The sequence below is a fragment of the Megascapheus bottae genome, chromosome 3 (genome assembly GCF_031878675.1).
Source record: "Megascapheus bottae isolate mThoBot1 chromosome 3, mThoBot2.hap1, whole genome shotgun sequence".
Classification (NCBI taxonomy): Eukaryota; Metazoa; Chordata; class Mammalia; order Rodentia; family Geomyidae; genus Megascapheus; species Megascapheus bottae.
This window is the reverse complement of record NC_143511.1, coordinates 34,039,624-34,064,561: the sequence shown is the minus strand read 5'-3', so window position 1 is coordinate 34,064,561 and position 24,938 is coordinate 34,039,624. Positions and strand designations below refer to the sequence as shown.

The 24,938-nt window shown below is 49.0% G+C and overlaps 1 protein-coding gene across 9 annotated transcripts in view; it reads right to left on the bottom strand.

Annotated features, from left to right (window-relative positions):
* Positions 1-24,938, bottom strand: part of Iqce (IQ motif containing E) — a 41,654-nt gene that overhangs the window by 8,883 nt on the left and 7,833 nt on the right. For 8 of the 9 annotated variants that reach the window (XM_090329837.1, XM_090329842.1, XM_090329844.1 and 5 more), the window contains exons 4-15: positions 19,831-19,959; positions 18,698-18,768; positions 15,744-15,857; positions 15,599-15,649; positions 14,560-14,633; positions 13,668-13,740; positions 13,422-13,471; positions 10,698-10,858; positions 9,910-9,965; positions 8,395-8,624; positions 7,506-7,610; positions 4,503-4,773 (exon numbers count right to left, since the gene is read on the bottom strand). In XM_090329837.1, coding sequence (XP_090185963.1) covers positions 4,503-4,773; positions 7,506-7,610; positions 8,395-8,624; positions 9,910-9,965; positions 10,698-10,858; positions 13,422-13,471; positions 13,668-13,740; positions 14,560-14,633; positions 15,599-15,649; positions 15,744-15,857; positions 18,698-18,768; positions 19,831-19,959 — 1,385 coding nt within the window. The remainder of the gene's footprint in view (positions 1-4,502; positions 4,774-7,505; positions 7,611-8,394; positions 8,625-9,909; positions 9,966-10,697; positions 10,859-13,421; positions 13,472-13,667; positions 13,741-14,559; positions 14,634-15,598; positions 15,650-15,743; positions 15,858-18,697; positions 18,769-19,830; positions 19,960-24,938) is intronic. The other variant, XM_090329838.1, reaches the window with a different exon arrangement.

Below are 24,938 nucleotides of genomic sequence, written 5' to 3'. Positions count from 1 at the left end.
GCAGGAGGATCTCAGCCTAAGCTGTGAGACCCTATCCAGAAAATAAACAAGAGGGGCTGTGGGCATGACTCTGGTACTAGAGTGCCTGCCTAGCTAGCGTGAGGGTCTTGATCAACTGTTGGTGTGTATATGAATCCCATGAGGCTGTTAAGAAATTTTTCAAACAGGCCCAGAGTGTGGCCTAGTGGTAGAGTGCTTGCCTAGGATGCACAAAGCCCTGAGTTCCATTCCTCGGTACCACAAACATAGAAAAAGCTCACGTGGTAGAGCTCTAACCTTGAGAAAGCCCAAGGACAGTGTCCAGGCCCTGAATTCAAGCTCTGGGACTGGTTAAAAAAAAAGTTTCAGCTCATGCCTGTAATCCTAGCTACTCAGGAGACTAAGATCTGAGTATCGAGGTTCAAAGCCAGCCCGGGCACTAAAGACCCTGTGACTCATCTCCAGATAACCACTAAAAAACCTCAAGTAGCACTGTGGCTCAAGGGGTAGGGCAGTAGCCTTGAGCTGAAGAGCTCAGGGATAGCACCCAGGTCCAGAGTTCAAGCCCCATGAACAAAAAAATAAAAAAGTTTAAACCCACAATTCATCATTTACATGTGATGCTGAGTGTGAACCACATCCAAGCTAAGCCAACTCACTCTTTTTAAGATGGAATTGTGTATATACATGTGCATGTGCACACACAGGCACGTGTGCCAGATCTGCTGCTTGAACTCAGGGCCTAGGCACTGTTCCTGACCTTTGCTTAAGGCCAGCACTTTACCATGTGAGCCACAGCTGCACTTACAGCTTTTTGGGGATAGTTTATTATAGAGAAGAGTCTTGCAGACATTCTGGCTTTGGCTGGTTTTGAACCATAATCCTTAGAGCTCTGTTTTCTGAGATAGCTAAGATTATAAGAGTATAGGTGCCCACCTTGGAAATTTTTTTCCCCCAGTCCTGGTGCTGGAACTCCGGGATTAGTGCTGTCCCTGAGCTTCTTCTGCTCAAGGGTAGTGCTCTACTACTTGAGCCACAGTGCCACTTCCAGCTTTTTTGGATACGTTTATTGTAGACAAGAGTCTCATGGACTTTTACTGTCTGAGCTAGTTTTGAACTGCGATTCTCAGGTTCTAGGTTCCTCAGCAGCTACGATTACAAGCATGAGCCAGCAGTGTGGGGCTGGGAATAGGTTTTTTGTTTTGTTTTTTTCCAGTCCTGGGGCTTGAACTCAGGGCTCGGACACTTTTTGCTCAAGGCTAGATCCCTACCACTTGAACCACAGCACCACTTCTGGTTTTTTCTGTGTATGTGGTACTGAGGAATCGAACCCAGCGCTTCATGCATGCACAGGCAAGCAGTCTACCACTAGGCCACATTCCCAGGCCCTGGAAATAGTTTTGAAGCATGGAAAAATAAAGCTAAGCAGGGTGCTGACAGCTCACCAACTGAGCTGGTTGGCTCAAAGCCAACCCAGGCAGGAAAGTCCGTGAGACTCTTATCCCCAATTAACCACCAGGAAACTGGAAGTGGCACTGTGGCTGTAGTGGTAGAGTACTAGCCTTGAGCTGAACAGCTCAGGGACAGTCTCCAGGCCCAGAGTTCAAGCCCCAAGACTAACAAAAAAATAATAATAATAAAAAATAAAGCCAAAACATGTGGGGTTTTTGGTCAGCCATGGAGCTTGAACTCAGGGTTTGCATACTATCTCTGAGCTTTTCTGCTAAAGGCTAGTGCTCTACCAGTTTGGGCCACAGCTCCAGTTCTGGTTTTCTTGAACTTTCCTGTCTGGGCTGGTTTTGAATTGTGATCTTCAAATCTTAGCTTCTTGAGAGCAGCTGGAATTACAGGAGTGAGCCAGTAGCACCTGGCTCAAAACTTTATTATAAAAACTCAATAGGAAGAGAAAGCAAAAGGGTTCACAATTCCACCACACGGAGAAAGATGTGTTTCTAGCAGTAATTACAGACATATTTTGAAGTATACATTTAAAAAATATAAGCCAGGCATGGTGGCTCATGCCTGTAATCCTAGCCACTCAGGAGGCTGAGATCTGAGGATAGCGGTTCAAAGCCAGCCCGGCACTAAAGAACGTGAGACTCTTATCTCCAATTAATCTCTAGAAAAGAAATGAGAAGTGGGGCTGTGGCTCAAGGGGTAGGGTGGTAGCCTTGAGCTGAAGAGCTGAAGTGCACCTAGGCCCAGAGTTTGCTGGGTGTGGTGGTGTATTCCTGTAATCTTATTGTGTGTGTGTGTGTGTGTGTGTGTGTGTGTGTGTGTGTGTGTGTGTGTGTGTGTGTGATAGGCTAAGGAGGTCAGCACACAGGACAGGATCAACAGTCTATGTGGAGGGCTTGTGGGCTCTGTGTCCAGGTAGCAGACAGTAGAGGTGCCATCCTTTCTGTCTTCAAATGTTAAAAGCAAATAGGAAGCCTACCACTGTCTCTTGGTGAGCAGCCATGGTGGGAGTGGTGAGCAGGCAGTCCCCTGCTTCAGGCCTCCCTTCCGAACAGCTGCAGGTGGAGGGTGATGGACAGGACCTTGGGTGGCCAGTTTCCAAATGTGCAGGATCCCCCGCTTCTTCACTGTTGGGCAGCTCAACCAGTGCCAGGTTACTAGGCCGTGCTACCCACCACATGCCGCAAGTGAGCACCCAGCTGTGGGTTTTCCCAGTGCTGGAAGCGACTGGACCCTGGAGGGGATGCCTCCCACCTGCCTACCCGCCATCAAACAGAATGAATGGCAGAGGGAAGCAGGGGCCTCCCCCACACTCGCCTGACCTGGGCAGGGATGCTGGGGACAGCATGCACAGATATAAGGACCAGTGAAAGCAGAAGGTGGGGGGAGGGGAATGTAATTTTGGGTTCTTTAGATCATTTCCCAAAGCACTGGGAAAACCCACAGTGACACAAAATGTTTTTCAGAAGACAGGTGACCCCCACGGGCAGCCTTGTCCTGTCAGCAGAGGGCGCCAGGGCCACAGACACAGCACCATGGGAGGCAGCTGGTGTAGGTGGGCTCTTGAAATCTCTCCCACTGCCTCCCTGTCACCTTGGTACTGTGATTTGCCTTGCTTGGTAACTGAGAGTGTCAACCTGCTTTTAAGGTCTCAGGCAAACCAGAAACCGGCACTGGAAGAAGTCAGTCCAGATGGAAACCACACCATGTTTAGTAAGGGGCAGGTCCTGGGACCTCAGCCATCCACCTGGAGGCCAATGGTTATTTCCTAAGCACTGGACCACCTGCTGTGAGGACTGCAGCGTCTGGACATCACAGCTAGGGGTGGGGGAGGTGGGCTCCTTCTAGGTTACCGGGATTTTTTTTTTTTTCTTTTGTGGGTCATGGGGCTTGAACTTGGCCTGGGAGCTGTCCTTGAACTCTTCAGCTCAAGGCTCTCGCCCTACCCTTGAGCCATACCCCACTTCTTGTTTTCTAGAGGTTAATTGGAAATAAGAGTCTCAGGTCCTTTTGTGCCCAGGCTGGCTTTGAACCTTGATTCTCAGATCTCGGCCTCCTGAGTAGCTAGGATGACAGGTGTGAATCATCAAGCCGGGCCCCCGGGAATTTTTTTTCTTTTCTTTTTGGTGGTGCCGGGGTTGAACCCAGGGCCTCATGCATGCTAGGCAAGTACTCTACTGTACAGCTCCGCATCTACTCTTATTTTAAGAACAGGTGGTGATCACCACACCTAAACCACAAAACTTATTTTTTTTTTTTTGCCAGTCCTGGGCTTGAGCTCAGGACCTGAGCACTGTCCTTGGGCTTTCTCAAGGCTAGAGCTCTACCACTTGAGCCTCAGCACCACTTCCGGCTTTTTTCTATGTATGTGGTACCGAGGAATCGAACCCGGGTCTTCATGCATGCTAGGCAAGCACTTTAACCACTAGGCCAAACTCCCGGCCCCCTAAACCACAAAACTTATATATCAAGGGATTGGGAGCATGGCCTAGTGCTTGCCTAGCATGCATGAAGTTCTGGGTTCGATTCCTCAGTACCACATAAAGAGAAAAAGTCAGAAGTGGTGCTGTGTGCTAGCCTTGAGAAAACGCAGCTCAGGAATGGTGCCCAGGCCCTGAGTTCAAGCCCCAGGACTGGCAAAAAAACAAAAACAGAAACAAGACTTATCTATTTGTACCATGTGAACCATGTGGTGTCCCTCTTGGAGCAAATGAAGGTCACAGGAGGTTCACACTGGGTCTTAGCGTCTGGGTATACAGATGGCAGCTGATTCGTGCTACCGAGATGGTTGCCACATACAACTCCCACCCTCCATCCAGCTCTGGGACCCGCAGATCGGGAGCAAGGCCTCCCTTCCTGTGCCCATCACAGAGCAGGGCAGCCTGAGAGGGCAAGTCTCTGAGCATCAGCCAACCCGGGACTGAGGCCCTGGCCTCTACACAAACTGCCCAGGTTCACAAATCCATCACAAAGCTCACAAGATGGTCAGGTGGCACTGGCACAAGGAGAGCAGGGAGCAGGGGATACTGGCTAGGAGCACCCCCATGAAACAACAGACACTCTACCTCAGGGACCAGGTCTACGGGAGCCAAGTCCACAGGAGCTGTATCCACTGAAGACACATACTCAGGAGTCAGAGCCATGGGAGCTTCATCCACGGGAGACAGGTCCACAGGAGACAAGTCCACAGGAGAGAGGTCCACAGGAGACAGGTCTATAGGAGCCTCATCCACGGAAGCCACCTCAATGGGAGCCACATCCAGGGGAACATCTGCCTCTTCTATCTTAGCTTCTTCTAGCTCTTTACACTTCCTGGTTAGTGTTTGAATCTCCTCTCTACAGTGAGAAGGGCACAGAGGACACCTTAGTTGTTACTGGAAGAAAAAAGGCGGGCCATTACAGGACAGGATGGGCTGCAGAGGGTGGTGCTGCCTCCCTAGCAGATACCCCACCACACAGCTATGCTTTCTACCATCTCCTGGGGCTGCCAGGCTGGCTGAGGACCCCCAGAACCACCACAAGAATGCACTACACAAATGACAGATTGGACGGCATCACACAGGCTTTTCCTTTTGGCGCTGGGATGGAACCCAAGCCCTCTCGCATGCGCGGCACATTCTTTTTTTTTAAGCAGAGCTGAGGATTGAATTCAGGGCATTGTACTATGCCAGGCAGGTGCTCTTTTACTAGCTAAGTCCACAACCTGGCTAGGCACATTCTTGACCAATGAGCCACATGGCTAGACTTCCTGTGGAGTGTTTTTTTTTGTTTTATACTATAGTTGGAACTCTAGGTCTCCAATTTACAAGCATTCTACCACTTAGGCCACTCCCAATCCTTTCCTGCTTTAGTTATTTTTCAGATAGGGTCTCATACTTTTGCACAGGCCAGCCTTGTGACTGTGATCTTCCTACTTTCAATTCCTGAGTAGGAGGGATTATGGTTGATCTCTTTCCTGTTGGATTTTAGTTAAAAACTTGAGGCTAGATGCCTATGGCTCACACCTAATCCTAGCTATTCAGGAGGCTGAGATCTGAGAATTGTGGTTCAAAATTAGCCTGGCAGATAAGTCAATGAGACTCTTTTTATCTCTAACTAGCTGTGGGGAGTGGAACTGTGGCTCAAGTGGTAGAATGGTAGAATGTTAGCTGAGCAAAAATCTCTGAGACAGCACCCAGGCCCTGACTTCAAGTCCATGGACCAGCACACATACACACTCAAACCACAAAGAGATTAAAAAAAAAAAACAAAAAACCAACAACAATAAAAATGTGAATGGAAGGAATGACAACATATGTGTGTCCTTACTATAGACACTAAGGTAAAAACGCTTTGTTTCTACACTGCTGCCCCTTCCAAACCAATTCTAGCCTTCTGATATAATTTGTCAAAATCTCCAGAAAAGCCGGGTGTGGTGGCTGTAATCCTAGCTATTAGGAAGCTGAGATCTGAGGACTGCCAGCTGAGGCACTAACGTCTGTGAGACTCTCATCTCCAATTAAGCAACAGAATACTGGAAGTGAGGCTTGTGGCTCAAGGGGCAGGATGGGTAGCCTTGAGCTAAAGAGACCAGGGACAGCGCCCAAGCCTCCAGAAAATAAAATGTTTTATGTTCATTCCACAAATCTCTGCATAATGGTTACTCTGGGTACTAAATATTTCTTTTTCTTTTGTCAGTTGTGGGACTTGAACTCTGGGCCTGGACGTTGTCCCTGAGCTCTTCAGCTCGACTACCACCCTACCCCTTGAACCACAGCGACAGTTCCAGTTTTCTGGTGGTTAATTGGCGATAAGAGTCTCCTAGTCTTTAGTGCCCAGGCTGGAGTTGAACCTCAATACTCAGATCCTAGCCTCCTGAGTAGCTAGAATTACAGGCATAAACTACTGCACCCAGCTGTTCTGCTCCAATTTCTAATCTGGTTCTTTTTCCATTTTCAAAACTGATAGAAAGCCAGTGCCTGTGACTTATGCCTGTAATCCTGGATACTCAGGAGGCTGAGATCTGAGGATCATGGTTCAAAGGAAACCCACAAGTGCTAAGTAAGTACTCTGCCCCTGAATTCAAGGACTGGGTGCTTTTTTTTTGTTCAAGGCCAGTATTTTACCACTTGAACCACAGCTCCACTTCCAGCTTTTCTGGTGCTTAATTGACAATAATAAGGATTTTCCTGCCCTGTCTGGCTTTGAACCATGATCCTCAGATCTCAGCCTCCTAAGTAGCCAGGTACCCAGGTATGAGCCACTGGTACTCAGCCCCTGTTATTTTTTAAGTAGGGTCTCACATTTGTGCCTAAGCTGGACAGTGTTTCTTTCACTTGCACTTTCCACATAGCTGCGATGACAGGCCTGTGCCATCATATCCAGTTTTGTGTTGATTCAGGTGAAGTTCTATGAATATTTTTGGTTAGGCTAGCCTCAAACCATGATTTTTCTGATCTATATCTCCCAAGTAACCAAGATTACAATATGTGTACCACCATGGCCCACGATAGTTCACTACTTAACATGTATATATATATATATATATATATTTTTAGCTTAAACAACATACAAGTATCATGACATGTAAGTATCACACTTCAGAATCATTCCAGCATCCCCAAGAGAAACCCTTACCTACTGGGTACTCCTTGTCCCTCCACAATGGCCCCGTTCCCAACCCATACTGTCACCCTGCTCCTCTCAGGAGCAGCATCCTCTGGTGGCACATGGCCTCCTTCCCCTGCTCTTGGCTCCTCTACCATGCAGGCCATCTATACTTCTGGCCCTAGAGATCAATGCTCCTCTGCAGGAGGTGGGAGGGGCAATGGCACTGGACTGTGTGACCCAGGACAGAGGATGACTACACCCTCTACTGTGTGAGGAGACCACACAGCTGCCCACAGGAGGCACGCAGGGGCATAGCCCACATGTCATAGGGCCAATGCTGGTCTACAATCAGGAGCCTCTTCTGGGGTTAGGAGTTTTACTCCAAAGCCTCCGTGTGCTGTGACTCCAGGGACAGGGGTGTTCTGCCAGGCAGGAATGTGCAAGTGTGGGGGTCCTTGCTCAACATGAAGCCCACTTACTGTAGAGCCTTCTCGCGCTCCTGTCTCTCCTGCTCATCCTCCCTGGCCTTCCGCAGCTCCTGCTCCAGGCTGGCCTTCGTGTGCAGCAGCTGCTTCACCTCCACCCTGAAGGCACAGAACCATGTTTCTATGGCTGCCTGAAGAACCCCGGAGCCCCAGTGCCTGATGGCCACACTTTCTCAGCGCACAGACTTCACTCTACATGGAGACCCAGGGCCCCCTGTCAAATGAGATAGATGCTCCTTGAATGTGGAGAGAAGAGGCCTGTCTGTCACAAAGGAAGGGCCCCCTAAATGGGAGCCCTGCTGGAAGTGACGTGCTTCATTGAGAACTGCCCCCTCAGGACATGAAGGCCCATGCAGGGCTGGGGAGAAGGGGGTCTGGCAGTGCCAGACCAGCTCCAAGCAGGCCTCCCTTCCTCGCCAGCTCCCACGTGGCGCTGATGCTCTGTTCTTTGCATGTCACCTTGTGGAGTGTAGCCACTGGGCAGCGGCACAGGAGGCCAACACATGAGAAGTCCATGCATGACGGCTGAGCCAGGGAGTGAGCCGGTGGGCCATGTGGGACTTGGCCTACACCGCACACAACCTCAGGGTGGACACAGAGTGAGGCTGACACCTCCAAGGCTCTTCCGCCCACACAGTATCCCCCTGAATATCTGACCCCATGTCTCATCTGAAGTAAAGGCCGCACACCACAGGTGTCTTCCTAATCTGAGACCCCTCTGCCTCAGATCTCACTGGCCACACAAATTTCCCTCTAGGAAACAGGGCAGTGAGTCCAGTGGGAGACTGGTGTGGTTCCCCACGGAGCCAGAGGTCATGGAGCGTCCTGGCCTCCAGTCCCAGGATGGAGGAGATGTGCCTGAGACAAGGGCATAGACACTTACTCGAACTCTAACAGCTGTCCCCGCAGCCAGCTTCGCTCCTGCCTCAGCTCCCGCACGGCCTCCTGCAGGGGCTCCGGCTCCTCAGGTGGTGGGGGCGGTGGTGTCGGTACTGGTGGTGCTGGTGGTTTCGGCAGCTTGTGCATGGATGTGCTGGATATGGACGGGGGCAGAGGATTCAGCCGTGTCAGCTCTGCGCTTGGGAGCTTTGAACTCTCCTGGGAAGTTAGTTTCTGGAGGCAACACAGGCATTTGTGAATGTTATTACCACCTGGGAGAGCACAGAGGCAAGCCACGAGGAGCTTTGCTTGTGAACCCACACACACCATACACCACGAGCACCAGGCTCCAGTGTGTGGAAGCTTGGCTGTGTGACCCAGGATCAGAGGGGGGCAGCATGGCCCCAGTGGAGGGGGGCAGCAGCAGAAGGGCAGGAAGCTATTAGTGGGCATCTGTCATGCCCAGCAGCCCCCCATCTTAGGGCTTTCTACTTTGAACTAGATGCCAGTTGTGCCAGCACAATGCTGGGCCACCCTGACTGCACTGACCTCATTCCCCTGGGCCTGGAATCGTAGCTCCCACTTCATGGCCCTGCCTGCTTGCCTGCAGTTCCCAGTCAGCTTTGCTCCCAGCCAGCTTTGCTTGTAAGACACCCTCAGTGCATGGCAGCACATTACATGTCTACTCTGGGTATGTGTGAACTTATTTCAAGTGTTCTCTTCCAGGGTTTGCTCTGCTTTGCCAAAGAGCCGAAGGACAAAGTGGGATGCGGGACCAGGCACACCCACATGGGCCGAGGAAGTATTACCTCCCAGGTTTTCTGGCCAGCAAACAGGGAGGAACAGCTTCCTGTACAAGTTACAAGGGGCAAAGAAGAGTCTGGAAGGACCTGCAGGGCAGAGACCACAGGATGCACATACCACTGGGCTGTGGGTTTCCTTGCCCAACTGTAGCTACACAGGACATTCTCCCACATGGGGTATGTGGCTGTGACCTGGCTTTTTGTTTACTTGGTAGTTTGGAGGCTTGAATTATCAGGCAAGAGCTCTACTATTGGGCCTAAATCTCTATAAAATGAGAGCCATAGCCAGGTAAATGCCTATAATCCCACTACTCAGAAGGCTGAGATTTGAGATTACTGTTTTAAGCCAGCACAGGCAGAAAAGTCCTTAGGATTCCCAAAGTCCTTGTTTCCCAAAACAAACAAACAAACAAACAAACAAAAAACCAGAAGTGGAGCCATGACTCAAGTGATTGAGTAGAGCACTAACCTTAAGCAAAACATCTCAGGGACAGCGCCCAGGCCCTGAGACCAACACAGAAACCAAATTAAGCCAGCCCTCAGGGCCTGTGTTCTTTGATGTGTACTTGAGGCCACCTGCTGGCCAGCAGCTGAGCGCACTTGGTGACCTGCCTTCCTGGTATCCCGCATCCATGGAGCCAGCTGCCCCCTGGTACCCTGGTAGCTTCCCTTGGCATGGGCCCCTTGGCAGAAGCTGCGCATCACTCGTCACTCACCCTTTCCAGCTCAGCAATGCGTCGCAGCAGCCGGGGCTTGCTCCAGTCCGCGTAACCTAATGGGAAGGGCAGGTCTGTACAGGGGCCATCCTGGAAGGCCCCTTTACTGGATGGCCTTCTCAGGGATGGCCTCCTTGCATCCTCCTGCTCAGGTATCAACAAAGACCTGGCTGGAAGATGCTTGACATACAAGACGTCACAGTGTTAATGCCTGAAGTATCCTAGCTGACCGGCAAGGTTGCCAATGACTTCTGCCTTGCCAAACCCCAAGCTCCTTTTTTTTTTTTGGTCAGTCCTGGGGCTAGAACTCTGAGCAGGAGCACTGTCCTTGGGTACTCTCAAAGCTAGTACTCTATCACTTGAGCCACAGCACTACTTTTGGCTTTTTTCTGTGTATGTGGTACTGAGGAATTGAACCCAGGGCTCTCCGCATGCTAGGCAAGCACTCTACCAACTAGGCCACGCTCCCAGCCCACAAGCTCCATTCTTGGTCCTCACTCCTGGGCCCTCTGGCACAGCTGCCTCACCATCCGCTTCCCAACTTTCCTAAGCTCAGGGCTGACCTGCTTTTCTCATGGACTCTCATTCCTGCTCACTCTCCAGGTAGCCTCCCTCAATTCACGTACAGCAGACCCATACTGTGTCCACAGCCACCTGCCTGCACCTCCTCATGCCTCAGACCCCACCTGCCCCGCAGGCTATGCCACTGTGCAGTCACATGTCTCTCCTCCACCCTCAGGTTCCTACCCCATAACCCCACCCCACGCCCAGTGGCCTGTGGGAAATACTCTTTGTTTTGGAGACTGTGGGCGAGTTGCTCAGCACACGGTCCAGGTCTTCCTTCAAGCTCTGGTTCTCTTCGGTCAGCTCCTGGACGCTGCGGGACAGGTTAAGCAGGGCGCTACTCATCTTCCTCTGTCTTCTCAGGCCGGGCTTCTCCATCAAGGGCCTGGTAACAACAGAGGCAAGGCTGAGGCTGGGTTTCTTGACTGGCTTAAGAATGGCTTCCAATGAGAGGCGGGTTTCCAGTCTTGGTCTGTTTCTTTGTGGTAGGAGCTGAATGGTTTTATACTTGGGGATCTACAGTCAAACAGGGAACATGATCTCTGAACCCTAAATAAGTAAAACGTTAACTTGGTGATAGACTCCCATCCTTACTGGGGGAATTGTCTCCAAGGATTTGTATTCTGTTTTAGAGGCCATTGCTACACGTGGAACTAACTGGTTTTCCTTCTTTTTACATAAGTATGAGTAATACAGCTCTCATTTTTGCCTCTTATCCCATGAAATAGAAAGTACAGTTGAGTCTCACTGTAAATCCAGATTCTGGATTTACAAACTGCCCTAAGATTTATCTGCTGCCCGCTGCTGGTGGCTCACAATTGTAACCCTCCCTGCTCAGGAGACCGAGATCTGAGGATTACAGTTCAAAGTCAGCCCAGACAGAAAAGTCCATTATCTACAACTAATCACAGAAAAATCAAAAGCAGAGCTGTGGCTCAAGGTGGTATAGCATGAGCCTTGAGCAAAATTGCTTAGGGATAACACCCAAGCCCTGAGCTCAAGCCCCATAACTAAAAATAATAACTAAAAATATTTATCTACACACTAGCAGGGCACCAGTGGCACTTGCCTGTAATCCTACCTAGAGGTGACTCAGTTACAGAGGAACGCAGTTCAAAGCCAACCTGGGCAGAAAAGTCTACAAAATCCCATCTCTTATTATCAGCAAAAAGGCAGGCTAGGAAGCCGAGTTGTAGCTCATCTTTGAGCTGAAGAACTCAGGGAGAGCACCCAGGCCCAGAGTTCAAGCCTCATGACTCAAAAAAAAGCAAGCTGGAGGCATGACTCAGTGGTAGAGTATCAGCCATGAGCAAGAAAGTCAAGTAAATGTGAGGTTCTGAGTTCAAACCTTAGTACCAGTGGGGGAAAATAAAGACAACCCCCCCAAAACTCCCCCCCCAACTAAAATCAGTGCTCATGGGGCTTTTGAAGAGAGCCATGCAGTGCAAAGGGCTGAGAAATGCATCTGTGAGGCCACACCATCTTTTTTTTTTTTTATCTTTCAGATTCTTTAACTTTATTTCATAGAAAATTGTGAAATTTATATACACATATTCTTGAATTTTGGTCTTTACTATTTACATGGACACACACTTCAATAGTCCTGAAGGCTGGGAGCTGTGAAAGCAAATGAAACTTGAAATATATGAAATTACCAAGTATAGTGGTTTGGAGAGAACTAGTGTGGCCTACTCTGGATTTCCTAAAATGAGCCATCTCCTAGTATGATGTGCTCCTAACATATAGTAAGTAGCTTCTCAATAAATTAGGACTGACAGTTTAATCTGTAGTATTGCAATGGAGGGCCAAGAGCCTAGAATGTTCTTGTCTGTTGGAGTATCATTTCTGGTCCTAGCTTGGTTTTTGGTTTGAATTTGTACTCAGCATCCTCCATTGGTATCAGGGCTACACCATCTTCTCATAGAGAAGACACTCTTTTTGCTAATTGTTTAGGGTAAAAAGACACTATTGCACCTTTGTGGCTTTGTGCTGTGACTTCACTGCTGGAAATAGCACAGAGCGCTAAAGCACCATCCAGCCTTCCACATGGACAAGGCCACCAACACAGGTATGAAAGGAACGGCTCAGGCAGGGCAGATGGTGTGAAGAGAGATGCAGAAAGCCACTGCTATGAACAGGAATGGAAGAGCCGAAGCACAGGGTCTGGTGACCCACTGCTCATGAGAACTTTATGGAACAATATTCATTTCTCTCTATTGTGTGTGCCACTCCTGGGGCTTGAAATCAGGGGACTAGGCATTGTTCCTGAGCTTCTTTTGCTCAAGGCTGGTGATCTATCACTTGAGCAACAGCTCCAGTTCTGACTTTTGGATGGTTTAGCGGAGATTAAAGTCTCATGGAATTTCCTGCCTGTACTGGCTTTGAATCATGTTCCTCAGAGTTCAGCCTCCTGAACAGCCAGAATTAAGAGACACGCCCGCCTAAGTTTGGCTTTTTATTGGCTGAGATTTGGTCTTGCAAACTTTTTGTCTAAGTCATCCTTAAACCATGATCCTTCCATTCTCCACCTCTTGTGCAGCTGAATTATAGGCATGGGCCACTGCATCCAGCTTTGAAGAACTAATGACTGAGTCCAAGACCTCAATCATGCTATGTAAGGGCGCCACTACTGAAGTCAGGCCAAACCTTTGATTGAGCAGCGGCTCAAGGATCTGCTTGTACTACGCAGGCTGCCTTTGGCAGTGCTGGTTGGGAGATTCCAGGTGGAATGAGTCACATGTGGAGCGTGGAATGGGTCAGCTGAGGCAGGCATACTCACAAGGTGCAGCAGCAGCCCCTGAGCACGCACATGTAGCTCTCACCCCCATCAGGGAGCAGCTATGGTCCCTGCTTCCAAGGGCAGGCAGGAGGGAAGTACAGCTTCCAAGGAGGGCTACCTGCTGCAGGACCAGCAGGAACATTAGAAACCTGCTCTGTGAGAAACGTACTTCTTCCCTGTTGCTTCGGAGCTCGCCAGCAGAGTCTGGAGACGGTGGATCTGGAGGGACCAAGCAAAAGTGTCAGAAATATATGTGAACAGGCAATTGGTCTTCCCCCATTTCTGCCTCCAGCAGGACCACACACTAAGCTGCTGGGGTTCAAGGTCACACTTTGCTGTGCACGAGGGGCAAGCGAGTCCCAGGGTTGGAGGTAGCCTTCTCCAGGTGCCCTGCCCAGCTCGGGAGCGCCCGCACCTCCTCGTCATAGGTCTCCATGGCGATGCGCATCTCCTCCAGGTTGGTGGTCTTCATGTCTGCCTGGAGTTTGCTGGAAACACAAGTTCAGAGTTACCATGGCAAGGCCAGTGTCCAGGGCAGCGTGGGTAGTCAGAGAAGGGACAGCTTCAGAAAAGAACAGGGATGGAAAGAGGAGGCCTGTGATGGTTCTGCCCTTCAACAGGTGGCTTGTGTGGAGGTGGACAGAGGATGCCTGACTTGCGGCACTTCCCAAGGGGGTGGTGTCCTCACATGGCCACCTCAGCATGCAAACAAGCCAGGAGACAGGCCACCCAGGGGAAAGGGGAAAGGTAGGGGGTTGCCAGCATGGTCACCTGGCTCCTGGCATGTTTTGCACTAAAGGTGCTAAGACACAGGAGAGTTGAGCACTCAGAAACCCAGAAGAGGACTCCAGGAGGAACGAGGAGTGGGGTGCAGCAGGAGGGGCTGCAGGGGTTGGGGAACTGCAGAAGGGGCTGCAGATCACAGCAATGGACACCGTGTTCCCTTCTCCCTCTGTTGGGAGTGGTCTTGCTACAAAGCTCAGACTGGCTTCACACTCAGTCCCGAGCCATATGCACTACCAAGCTGGGGTCAGTTTCCCTTAAACAGCTTTAACTACAGCCAAAGACAGACATTCTCCCGGCACTAAAAAGACCAGAAAAGACAAGATAATGGGAAAGAAACACAGACAGCTAAGCTATGCATTGCAAGACAGATAGTGCCAGGCAGCCAGAGGAGAGGATGAGGCATTATGGGCTGGCATCAGCACCCAATAAATGCACATTGGAGGCACAGGACACTAGTAGAAGACTAAGACGGAGGAGCGAGTGGCTGGTCTTTGCTGGTGGAAACCCAGGGGTGCTCACACCTGATGGTGCCGTCCTTCTCCTTGCACTGCTGCTCCAGCCGGAAAATCCTTTGCTTGAGCCCAGTGATGACCTGCTGGCAGAGGGACACCACTCAGCCAGCGTCTCTGGGGCCTAAATGCTCCCTGCTCCTGCTGGAGGCTCAAGCCCATACGAATCACAATTCCACCCCACTGAACCCCTCCACTTGTCCCTCCTCCTCCTTTCTTTCTTTCTTGTTTTTTTTTTTGCCAATCCTGGGGCTTGAACTCAGGGCCTGAGCACCATCCTTGGGCTTTCTCAAAACCAGTGCTCTACCACTTGAGCCACAATACCATTTCTAGCTTTTGCTATATATGTGGTACCAAGGAATTGAACACAGGTCTTCGTGTATGCTAGGCAAGCACTCTACCACTAGGCTGAACTCCTGGTCCCTCCTTTCTTTCTTTCCTAAGGCTGTCTTGCCTTGTAGGCCACTGCCCTACTCACTTGGTGTGTAGGGGACAATGGGTATAAGATGCAGGCACTGGGCGGTGGTGGCAGTAGCAGTGGTGGCAGCTGGTCCATGAGCACACTGCATGCTTGGGAGGATGGGCAGGACACACCATTCACCACTTCTCTCCAGGAAGCTACTGTATACCAGGTCCTGACCTGTCCTGTGACACACATCAGTGCTTATGCCTGCCATCTGGCACATGTTCAACGCCACAGCATGGCCGCAGCACAGCCCTGACCAGCCCCAGTGCCTGTCACTCAGCAGAGGAGTAAACCACCTGACCCACCATGTCAAGACACGGGCTATCTTGCCTGTGTGAATCACACAAACCAGCTGTGCACTGGACCAGCTGCCCACCATGGTTCTTTTCTCTAACGTTTTTTGGCTCCTGTGCTAAGTCTGCTCACTCTGTCATATTCCTTATGACAAATCCTGAGGCATCTTTTTATTACCCAATGGCTCTGAGAACAGTTCTAGAAAGTTCTGGTCCCGTTACCGCAGCAATTTTTGAGCAAGTATAGTCCTTGGTATCCTGACCTGTGAACTTGGGGGCAGGCTCTACTCACCCAGCCAGAATCAGGCCTCTTGTCTGCCAGAGTCCGGATGAAGTCTGAGCCCTGAGGTGAGCAGATGGAAACAGGAGACATGAGAGCCCCTCCCATCCCAAGCTTCAGCTTCCTCCCCAGGCACGCACAGACCACTGCTGCCTACCCGCCCTGGGTCCAGCAACTGCTCTATCTGCCGGTCCTTCCTGTTGTTTTCCTCCTCCAAGCGCCGCAGCTTCGTCCTCATCAGGTCCACATCATTTTTCTGCATGTGCAGCAGCTGGAACGGAGAGGATGGCACACGGTGACACGCTGACACACACGTCCTTCCCAGGACGGGCACCCTGAGCCACAGGTGGCTTCCAAAGCGGCCTGCCTCCCCACGGGGAAACATGGCGGGGGAGAGGACTGGGATGATCATGGGTCACAATAAGGACCTTTTATGAGGAAGCGGTAAAGATGATGAGGGATGGTGAATGACCTCACTTGGAAAAGCTCTGTGCAGTCTGGGAAGCCCAGAAACCTGACCAGCATGACTTGATCACCCAGCAGGCAAGAAGCCCAGGGCTTGATCCCAGCACAAGGAAGGAGACAGGAAGAGAAGGAAAGGGAGCAAAGCTTGATGTGTACTTTTCTTTCTGCTTCATCTAGATAGAATATGAAGAAGTTAACACCAATAGGCAGACCATAAGAGCCCCCAAAATGCACTGGGCACCAGTGGCTCACACCTATAATCCTAGCTGCACAGGAGCTAGGATCTAAAGGACTGGTTCAAAGCCAGCTTAGCAGAAAAGTCTGTGAGACTCTTTGGGGAAGGGTGGCGGTCCTGGGGCTTAAACTCTGGGCCTGGGTGCTGTCCCTGAGCTTTTCAGTTCAACACTAGTGCTCTACCGCTTGAGCCCAGAACCACTTCTGGTTTTCTGGTGGTTCAGTGGAGATAAGTCTCACAGACTTTCATGCCCAGGCTAGCTTTGATCCATGATCTCCAGATCTCAGCCTCCCGAGTAGCTAGGATTCCAGGCATAAGCCATGGGTGGCCAGCTCTGTGACGCTCATCCCCAGTGAAACAGCAAAAAGACTAGTAGAGGAGCTATAGCTAGAGTAGTCAAATCATAGCCTTGACCACAGAAGCAAGTAAGAGAAAGAGACACCGAGTTCAAGACCCAGTTCCAGCTCCCTACTGAAAAGGTCCCCAAATGGCTCTTCTCTTCAGTTAAAGGGCAGGACGACTCATAGCTTATGATTATAGCACAGACAAAACTACACGGGGTGCCATGCAACTGGGCCAGGTAGGCAGACATCAGGGCTGAGGAGCCAGGGGTGCTGAGGTCTAGGGGGAATAGAATGCCCGCCAGCTTATCCCAAGCATCAGTAAAGGCCAAGTGTGGAACTACACAACCACCTGCCTGGAGGTGGTGAGGTGTCCCTAGAGCAATGCCATGGGGGTCTGAGTCTCCTTCCCGTGGAGAAATTCTTCATATGAAGGACCAGAAAAGTCTTATTTGAATGAGACTTTTCAGCAACTGTCCTAGAAATGCTTTCTCAGCAAACATACGTGAGCAAATCAAACAAAAGACACAAAACTAAAGGGGAATGACAGAAGTGGAGAGTATAGGAGCGAAGTTACAAACCCAGCAATGAACACCAAAATGGCGAGGACATGCAAATTCACACCAATCAGGTGGTATGCTGATGAGTAACCTGGATCGTTATACTGGATCCTCTCAACAAGTCGACAAAGCTAGCACTATCATACCTCCACGTGGGGTGGGCACTGGGGTTCACATGCCACTCTAGCTCTGGCACTTGGTATATCCCCAGCCCTTTCTTTTTTCAGTTTGACAGGGGTCACTAGGGTGCTCAGTCTGACAGCTTTGAGATCCTCCAGCATGTGCCTCCCAAGTAGCTGGCATTACAGGCATGGCTACCATGCCTAGCTACTTTCCCTATTTTCTTTCTTTTTTTTTGCCAGTCCTGGGCTTGAGCTCAGGGCCTGAGCACTGTCCTTGGACTTTCTCAAGGCTAGAGCTCTACCACTTGAGCCTCAGCACCACTGCCGGCTTTTTTCTTTTTTTTTTTTTTTTTGCCAGTCCTGGGCTTGAGCTCAGGGCCTGAGCACTGTCCTTGGACTTTCTCAAGGCTAGAGCTCTAGCTCTTGAGCCTCAGCACCACTTCTGGCTTTTTTCTATGTATGTGGTACCAAGGAATCGAACCCGGGTCTTCATGCATGCTAGGCAAGCACTTTAACCACTAGGCCAAACTCCCGGCCCACTTTCCCTATTTTCTAACGGGAAGCTGAGGCACTGTGCACAGGAAAACCGCCGTGATGCGGTGTCCTCTGAGAACACAGCCCACATCTTTGGGAGTGTGAGAGATGGGCTGATTTTATCCAGATGTGTGTTTTAAGAAAGCTGATACTATGGTTCCCAGAGGCCTCGCTCTAACTGGAGAAGAGCCCTGGGAACAGCGTGCAGATTTCCCCAAGGCCACTCAGCTGTCTCTTAATGTACTGGGAATTCCCTCCATGATCCAAGACAACAGCCTACCTCAATCCAACTGATCACATCCCTGAGATGCAGCGCCACAGTGTGGCTAGTCAGGAGGGTGACATGGAACTTAAAGCGACATGAGCCCAGTTAACCGCTCTGGCAAGTGTCCATGGGAACGAGTGTGATGACATCATGAGAGGTCATTCCCAACCCACTGAGTGTTCAGTTGTGGGCGCAGGTTGGCTAGGGAAGGTGACCCCTCTCAAGTTGTCCACGAGTGGCACCAGCTATAATGAGAGCTCTTTCTACCTGCAGGCTTCTGAAGCTGGGAAGTGGGGCAGGGTATGTGGAACGTCGCCACATGGGCAGGTCACCTGTGCCGGTTCCATGTCACACCAAGTGACCCTTCTGTGCTACTGAAGGCTGACGTGGGGGCCCCTGAATAAAAGGAGTGAGTGGGAGCTGGCCAAGGTGGGAGCTGAAGCAGGGATGCTGCCCAGGAAGAGTGTCACATTCTGAGCAATTGCTGTGACTGGGCTGTTTTCAATCGGCTTGTGAGTGACACTCAGGCTCTACCCAAAGGACATACCTCAGCCCTGACTAACATGGGGTAAGGCAGATGAGAGGGTACCTTCTTCAGCTCAGTGATCTCATCGTACATGTCTTCTTTCTCTCTGTAGATGGTAATCCCTGGGGGGTGGCCTGGAGGAACACAAAGGTTCTCAGAGGTCATTGCAGGGGAGAGAACTCCTGGCTACCCCTTAGTGGAAAGCTGAACGTTAGTGATACTCCCTTCTTTTTTGGGGGTGGGGGATAGAGGGTCAGTTGCGGGGCTTGAACTCTGGGCCTGGGCACTGTCTCTGAGCTCTTCAGCTCAAGGCTACTGTTCTTCCCCCAGGACCTGGGCATTGTCCTTCAGTTCAAGGCCACCGCCCTACCTCTTGAGTCACAGTGCCACTTCTGGTTTTCTAGTGGTTAATTGGAGATAAGAGTCTCAGGGTCTTTAGTGCCTGGGCTGGCTTTGATCCTAGATCCTCAGACCTCAGCCTCCTGTGTAGCTAGGATTACAGACAACACCCCAGGCTAACACTCTCTTCTTAAGCAGAGAGTGAGAAAAGGACCAAAAGCTTCTCCACATGCCAGGCATGGTGGTAAGCCTATAATCCCCACGGCTTGGAAGGCTGACAAGGATCTCTCTAGTCCAGCCTAGCTGGTATGCCCAGCAGGGCTGGCACAAAGTCTGAGTGGCTTTGCTCAGGTAATCAGGAGTGCAGCTGGCTCTGGCTAGTAGGGGTCCTTGAGTGTTTCCAGTGAGCATGGACTCTGTAGCCTGGGCCCATCCTCCTGGATTGATTGCAAAGGCAATCAAGGCTTTCCTTATCTGTAACCTCCTGGTTTGCAAGAAAACTCCACCACCCAGAAGACACCCAGCTGAGACATCCCATGAGGTGATCTCTGCACAGGCCCTCACAGTCAAGTCACAAAGCCCTGGTGTGTAGCATCAGCTACCCAGTATAAATAGTAAATAGTGGAAGTACCATGCTGAACTGCCTGCAAAGCCCCCAGAAATGTCACAGTGGGCTCTTCCAGCCCTTGGAGCTAGCCCTGCCCCACCCTAGACAACCTGTAGGGCTAAGATGCAGCATAGCAAGAGAGGCCCCCACGTCACTTCAGCAGACCCTGGGGACCGTGCCCTAGTGTCCTGAGACAACGGGCACGATGACGCTCAGGGAGCATTCTCTTGCCAGTCGCCCTGCCACGTACCTTGTTTTGCAGCGCCTAGCCAGAGTTTCTGTGGCGTCTGGGACAGCCTGCTGCTCAGAGGCATGGCCCCCGCAGTCCGCAGGGACCGCCAAGACGTCATTTTCCGTGCCTTGGTGTAGTAAGGTGACTCTGGAAAGCCAAGACGTGGTTAGCAGTGTGCCCTGACATGCAGGCCTTACAGAGACAAAAATGGGACAGGGAGGCATGACTCAAGGGGTGCAGTACCAGAATTGACTGAAAAAAGATAAGTGAGAGCACAAGGCACTGATTTTAAGACCAAGTATCAGCACACACACGCGCGCACACACACACACACACACACACACACACACACATAAAAAGGACAAAAATGACAAAGCTAAATTATTATTATTATTTCCTTTTCTGCTGGCCCTATGGCTTGAACTCAGGGCCTGGCCATAGTCTCTGAGCTTCTTTTACTCAAGGCTAGCACTTATCCACAGGTTCACGGCTGAATTTTTTGTGGGGGTGGTAACAAGGTAAGAATCTTATGGATCTTCCATATGGGCTGGCTTTATAAGCCTCCGATCTCAGCCTCCTAATAGCTAGGATTACAGGCTAGCGCCACCAGTGCCCAGCCAGCAAAACCAAATGCTCAAAAGATATGCCACATCACAAGTATTCTGTCAAAAATCAAAAGGTTCAGTTATCTTATTCATTCATTTGATAAGGGGTCTAGCTATACTGATGGCTCAGGCTGGTCTTGAATCCCTGCATTCAGGTGCTTTTCCTACTTCAGCTTGACAGGAAGTGAGGGCTGCAGATGTACCATGCTCAGCTTAATGGCTACTTCATACATGTACATATCCATTTACATTTCTTTTAATTTATACTATAAATATAAGAATGAGAAATTCTATTAATACCCTAATTCTATCAGTATCATGGTATATAACTACTTGATCCAATTTTTTTTTTTTTTTTTTGCCAGTCCTGGGCTTGAGCTCAGGGCCTGAGCACTGTCCTTGGACTTTCTCAAGGCTAGAGCTCTACCACCTGAGCCTCAGCACCACTTCCAGCTTTTTTCTATACATGTGGTACCAAGGAATCGAACCTAGGTCTTCGTGCATGCTAGGCAAGCTCTCTACCACTAGGCCAAACTCCTGGCCCCTTGATCCAAATTTTTCAGGTATTTATCCTTCTAGTCATCAACAATGTGTAATTGTATTTTTTTCCTTGGTGGTACTGGGGTTTGATCTCAGGCCTTTTGTCTTGGCTGTCTCTGGAGATAGTGTCTCACCGTAAGTCCAGGCTTGCCTAGATTGTGACCATGTTTGTGCTTCCCTACCTACCTGGGTGACAGGTACATAGCACAGTGCCCAATCTTTTGCCTCAAATCATCATTCCCTGACCATTACCCCTCCAAGTAGCTAAGAGAAGGTTTGAGTTATGTGGTTTAACCTGTAATACTTTCTCATGTTGCTATGTAGTGACATAATTGGGACATCCGAATTTAATATGTAAACTATCTAGAAGAAAGGAAGGTATACATAATTCAAGTGGTAGAGCACCTGCCTAGCAAATGCAAACCCTGTCGAACCCCAGTACCATCCAGTGGGAGGGTGAGGAGAATAATCATACTTTTCCAGGGTATCCTTGATTTTGTTATCACGAAAGATAATTATTTTTTCTAGTCCTGGGGGTTTGAATTCTTGAATTCAGTGCCTAGGCACTGTTCTTGAGCTTTTCCTTTCTTTATTTTTTTTTTTTTTGCCAATCCTGAAGCTTGAACTCAGAGCCTGAGAACTGCCTTAGGCTTTCTCAAGGCCTAAGTGGTTCACCACTTGAGCCACAGCACCGCTTCTGGTTTTTTCTATGTATGTGGTATCAAGGAATTGGTAGTGCATGTTAGGCATGTAGTCTTACCACTAGGCTAAACTCCCCGCCCCTTTTGAGCTTTTCCATGAGAAGCACTCTACCACTTGAGTCACAGCACCGCTTCTGGCTTTTTCTGTGTATGTGGAATCAAGCCCAGGGCTTCGTGCATGTTAGGTAAGCACTCTACCACTATGTCAAACTCCAGGCCCCAGAAATATATATATATATAATTTGCCAGTACTGGGGCCTGACCTCAGAGCCTGAGCACTGTCCTTGGACTTTTTCCTCTGCCACTTGAGCCACAGCACCACTTCCAGCTTTTCCATATATGTGGTACCAAGGAATCAAACCCGGATCATTGTACATGCTAAGCAAACAATAGCACTAGGCCAAACTCTTGTGCCCTGCCCCCAAGCATAAATTTTAAAAATTATTTTTTATCTAGACTGGTAAGGTAGCTCATGCCTATAATCCTAGCTACACAGGAGGCTGAGACCTGAGGATCAAGGTTCAAAGTCAGCCTGGGCACAAAAGGGCCTGAGACTCTTACCAATTAACCTCTAGTGGGGCTTGGCTCCAGGGTAGGTCGGTAGCTTTGAGCTGAAGAGCTCAGGGACAACACCCAGGCCCAGGGGTAGGGTGGTAGCCTTGAGCTGAAGAGCTCAGGGACAGCGCCCAGGCCAAGTTCAAGCCCCATGACTCACAAAAAAAATAAAAAAATAAAAAAAATACTTCTTATCTGTGATTTACCTCCTTAATTACATGAAGGTATTTGTGGACCATTTGTCTGTACTGGGATTGAAAGCAGGGTTCCATGTTCTTGTTTGTTTTGTTTTGTTTTGCTTGGTGCTTTGCTATTTTAGCCACACCTCTACCTTTAGTTAACTGGGGGTAAGAGTCTTGCAGTTTTGTCTGCCTAAGCTGGCTTGAACCTTGATCCTTGGATCTCAGCCTCCTGAGTAGCTAGGATTGCAGGTGTGAGGCACCAGCACTAAGTGCGTGACCATCCTTACATATTTTAATAGTAATATTATTATGTCTAAATATATAGATATATAGACAGACATATATCTGAGAACATGTGAAAATTCTTATTTCATTTTATAGGTTTGCTTTTGTTGCTCTTTAGGTCTGGCTGATTTGCTTATTTGTAGTGATATTTTTGGCATATCCAACACAAGTAATTCTGTACTCTCCTATGTACTCCTCAGCTCTGCTTTTCTCTCCTTCCTCTTCTCCCACAAATGTAAGGTGCAAGACCCCACATTTTAGTATTCAATTGTGTGTGTCTGTGCGCTGTCTCACAGGCATGCATACACATGAGCACCAGTACTGGGGTTTGAACTTAAGGCCTTGGACTCTAGCCCTACGCTCCTTTGCTCAAGGCTAATACTCTACCATTTGAGCCACAGTTTTACTCCTGGCTTTTTAGTGAGACTCTTTTTTTTTTTTTTAATTTTTATTGTAATTAATAAAAGGGTTACATGACATTTGCCAGATAGAAGGTGCATTAATTCACATACATTGATATACCCTTTCACATGTCTTGGTACCCATTACCCTCCCCCCTTTAGTGAGACTCTTATCTCCAATTAACCACTAGAAAACTGGAAGTGGCACTATGGCTCAAAGATAGGGCAGTAGCCTTGAGCTGAAGAGCTCAGGGACAGCGCCTAGGCTCAGAGTCCAAGCCATGACCGACAAAAAAAAAAAAAAAGTCGCACAGGCTTTCCAGCCTGGGCTGGCTTTGAACCACAATCTGTAAATATCAGCCTCTTGAGTAGCTAGGATTATAGGTATGAGCCTCTGGTGCCAGACTCTGTCTTTTTTTTTTTTTTTTCTTCAGTACTGGGGATCTTGTGAGGTCAGGGACTCATGCTTGCTAGGAAACAATTTACCACTGAACCCTTCCTTATTCCCTTCTTCATTTGTATTTCCTTCTGCCTACAATTAGGACTGCTTTCAGTCATCTTCTATTTTCTTTCATCTCTATTCCCCCATCCTTAATGCTTACAGGTAGATTGCCCAAACATCATTCTGTGTGTATGTGCATGTTATCTGTTCAATTTTTATATTTATCTCCCCCACCCTCTTCAACACAATGCCAACTTGATCTTTTCTACTTACCTCATTGCACTTTCTCATTAACCTCTGCCATCAAGTTCAGCTCCCACCCTTTCTACCTTGTATAACCAGGTTTCATTCACTGGTGTTCTCCTCACTGTCTCCTTCCCCTTACATCTCTGGTTAACTCAGGTCTTCCTAGATCACAAAGATCTTTGCTTCTATATTTGTCTAAAGATGCTGACACAGCAGTGGTCTTCATCAGGGATTGCCCAAACACAGGGTTGAGGTTTATTAACGACATTCACTTTTGCAGTCATGCTTCCTCACCCCGAGTGGAGAAGTACACACAGAGTCCTGAGCATTGAAACCGAAGGTTTGACCTGTGAGCCACACACCTCCAATCTAGTGACAGGAAAGAAAGTACACCACCATACAGCTACTATATAGTCTTAGGTAACCTGTAAAGACAACAGCAGCCATGAACTCATTACCTGACTTATGAAATGGTAACCCCTCTGTGTATCACCTTTATAATAATAAGTATTTAGTTTAAAAAATAATCAATTAAAAGGAAACAGAATATTGAAATACTCATCAAAAACTTGACCTCACATGCTTAAATCTCAGTATAAAACCACAAAGTTCATGAGTAAACAAGGCAACACATCTCTCAAAAGCCAACAACTTCACAATAAAGAACTTAAGTGATGCTGGGTGCCAGCAGCTCACACCTGTAATCCTAGCTGCTCAGGAGGCTGAGATCTAAGGATCATGGTTTAAAGCCAGCCTGGGCAGATAAGTTCAAGAGACTTTTATCTCCAGTTAATGAAGAAAAAGCTGGAGGTTGAGCTATATAGCTTAAGTGGAGGTCTGGAGTTCAAGCCTAGTACTGGGGAAAAAAAAAACAACCCTAGAATAAAAAAACAAAACCCAAAAAACTCTCAATAGAAAGTCTAACTAACAGAGGAGAAGTTGATACGAGTAGCAGAGACTAAAGACAAAATAGAATAAACAAATCAATCAGCAAAAGACTTGAGGAAAACAAAACAAAACTAAGAAAACGCAGATTGAATATTTAGGACATCTGGGACCCCATAGAAGACCATACTTACAAAGAAAGAGAATAGATACAAATTAAAGCCATTCAGTAAAATAACAGCAGATAATTTCCTCAACTTTGAGAGAGAAAGGCCTAACCAGAG